At 45.9% G+C, this 2,205-nt stretch overlaps 1 protein-coding gene across 1 annotated transcript in view; it reads left to right on the top strand.

The window, feature by feature from the left end:
- Window positions 1-1,613, top strand: part of LOC107099000 (homeobox protein CHOX-CAD-like) — a 6,423-nt gene extending 4,810 nt beyond the window's left edge. The window contains exons 2-3 of the mRNA XM_015396925.1: window positions 570-718; window positions 932-1,613. Coding sequence (XP_015252411.1) covers window positions 570-718; window positions 932-1,162 — 380 coding nt within the window. The 3' untranslated portion in view covers window positions 1,163-1,613. The remainder of the gene's footprint in view (window positions 1-569; window positions 719-931) is intronic.
- Window positions 1,614-2,205: the final 592 nt, after the last annotated feature.

The following is a 2,205-nucleotide window of genomic DNA, read 5'->3' as shown; positions in this document are numbered from 1 at the left end:
AAGCCCTCTGCCCCAACCACTAGGCTGCCACTTCCCTGCCATCCCTGGATGATGGATGGATAAATGGATTGATGGAAGGATGGATGAATGATTATGTGTTGACAGATTCCTCTTCCCAGCTTTTATTGTCGTTGCACTGTAAGTACAGAGCAACGAAATGAACTCCCTGCATTTAACTCATCAGCTTGGGGAGCAGTGGGCTGCTACTGTGTGGCGTCCAGGGACCAGTGTGGGATTAAGCGTCTTGCAGAGTGTCAGTCTGTGGGAGTGGGGCTCGAACTCAGAACCTCAGGATTCCAAGCTCTATGTCCTAACCACTATGTATCGATGGATGGATTGGTGATGATGGATGGATGGTGGATGAATGGATGATGATGTATGGATGGATGGATGAATGAATGGATAGATGATGATGTATGTATGGATGAATCAATCAATGGATGGTAATCAGCTGGTTCATCGTCCAACATCGCGATCAGGCATTTGATGACGTGAGGAGGAGCAATAATGAGACCATAGCAGGACTAAACAAAGTCGTAGATCTAAATCCTGCTGTTTTCTTTGTTTAGATGGAAAGACTCGGACCAAAGACAAGTACCGGGTGGTCTACACCGACCACCAGCGGCTGGAGCTGGAGAAGGAGTTTCACTACAGCAAGTACATCACTATCCGGAGGAAGGCGGAGCTGGCCACGGCGCTCAGTCTCTCAGAGAGACAGGTAAGCTGTGGGTCTGATCTGACCTGGTTCTTCTATTTGTGGGAAACCGTTGAAGCGGACTGATGTCACCTCTTCTAGGCAGATATGTTTTTGAATGTCTAAATTTAATTTGCTGTCCATCAAAATCAGGCTTAGCTGGTTCTGGCCCATCAAAGCCCAGTGGACCAAATGTTTGATGTCCCTCAGTTCTGATGTGAATCTCACTTTTTTCAGGTGAAGATCTGGTTCCAGAACCGACGAGCGAAGGAGAGAAAGATCAACAAGAAGAAGCTCCAGCAACCCGCCTCCTCCACCACCACGCCCACACCTCCCACCGGCGGCGGAGGAAACGGAGGAGGAAGTGGACTCCATGGGAGCAGCAGCAACGTTGCCATGGTTACAAGTAGCAGCAATGGGCTGGTTTCTCCATCTTCTCTGACTCTAAACATCAAGGAGGAGTACTGAGGAGACAAAGACGAATTTTCACGGGGCGTTGATGTGGGCGGCTTGGACTCAAGAGTTGACCCAACAAACTGAAACCCTTCAGCGCCTCAATCTCTGCTCCTCTTTATTAGGTCTGATGCTTTAGCTCAAGAAAGGTTGGAAGTTGTGGATGGGTAAAACCTCAACGAGGTGTCTGTCCAACAGTTCCAGACGGTCTCTGCTGGTCCTTCCTGAAGTCATGATGGGAGAAAATCTGCCCATTTGATCCAAACAGCTGGAGGGTGAAGCACGCTGACGATCCTAAGCTCAGTCCATTACCTTTAACAAACGGTTCCGGACATTTGGACCAAACTGCCCCATGGAGCTTCATGAAGGGCAGCTGAGTTCAGGTTAAACCCAGAGCTTAGTTCCTCTGTGGTCCACTTAGATGAGTCATACAGACAGATCCTTCACAGAACATGTACCCTCAATCAGTCACCACAGATTGTTGATCTGGACCTGTCAGTTTAATCAGTGACTAGGACCTGTCACTGGACCCGTCACCTGGACTCCTCAGTGGACCCATCCCTGACCCGTCACTTGGACTCCTCAGTGGACTTATTCTGGATCTGTGAGTGGATCCATGACTAGGACCCGTCACCTTGACAAGTCACTTGACCCATCTGGAATCGTCAGTGGATCTGTGACTAGGACCCATCACCTGGACTAATCACTTGAACTGTCATAACCTGCCACTGGACCCTGTGACCTGTGGACACCTCTTCGCCTTTCTACCCGCAGATGCTAAACCTTTGAACCAGAATCAGAAAATTCAGAAGAAGACAAACCATTTTATAATATTTAGACTTTGAAACTTTTAAAAACTTATTTTTCTCTATTAAAAAAAAAAACTAAACTTGTGAAATATTAATGGTTTTATGATTAAGAATGTAACTTTATTGGATGGTTTTACTAAAGCAAAAAAGAAGATTTTGTGTTTTCTAATCTTCTTGTTTCTTAATTTATACATTTGGTGTAATATAATTATATATAACTCAATAAGTTTTTGCATATGTTTTTAACTT

Source organism: Cyprinodon variegatus, unplaced genomic scaffold (genome assembly GCF_000732505.1).
Source record: "Cyprinodon variegatus isolate N-32 unplaced genomic scaffold, C_variegatus-1.0 Scaffold830, whole genome shotgun sequence".
In the NCBI taxonomy this organism is placed as follows: domain Eukaryota; kingdom Metazoa; phylum Chordata; class Actinopteri; order Cyprinodontiformes; family Cyprinodontidae; genus Cyprinodon; species Cyprinodon variegatus.
Note: the sequence above shows the minus strand (reverse complement) of the source record. Positions and strands in the feature narration are given on the sequence as shown.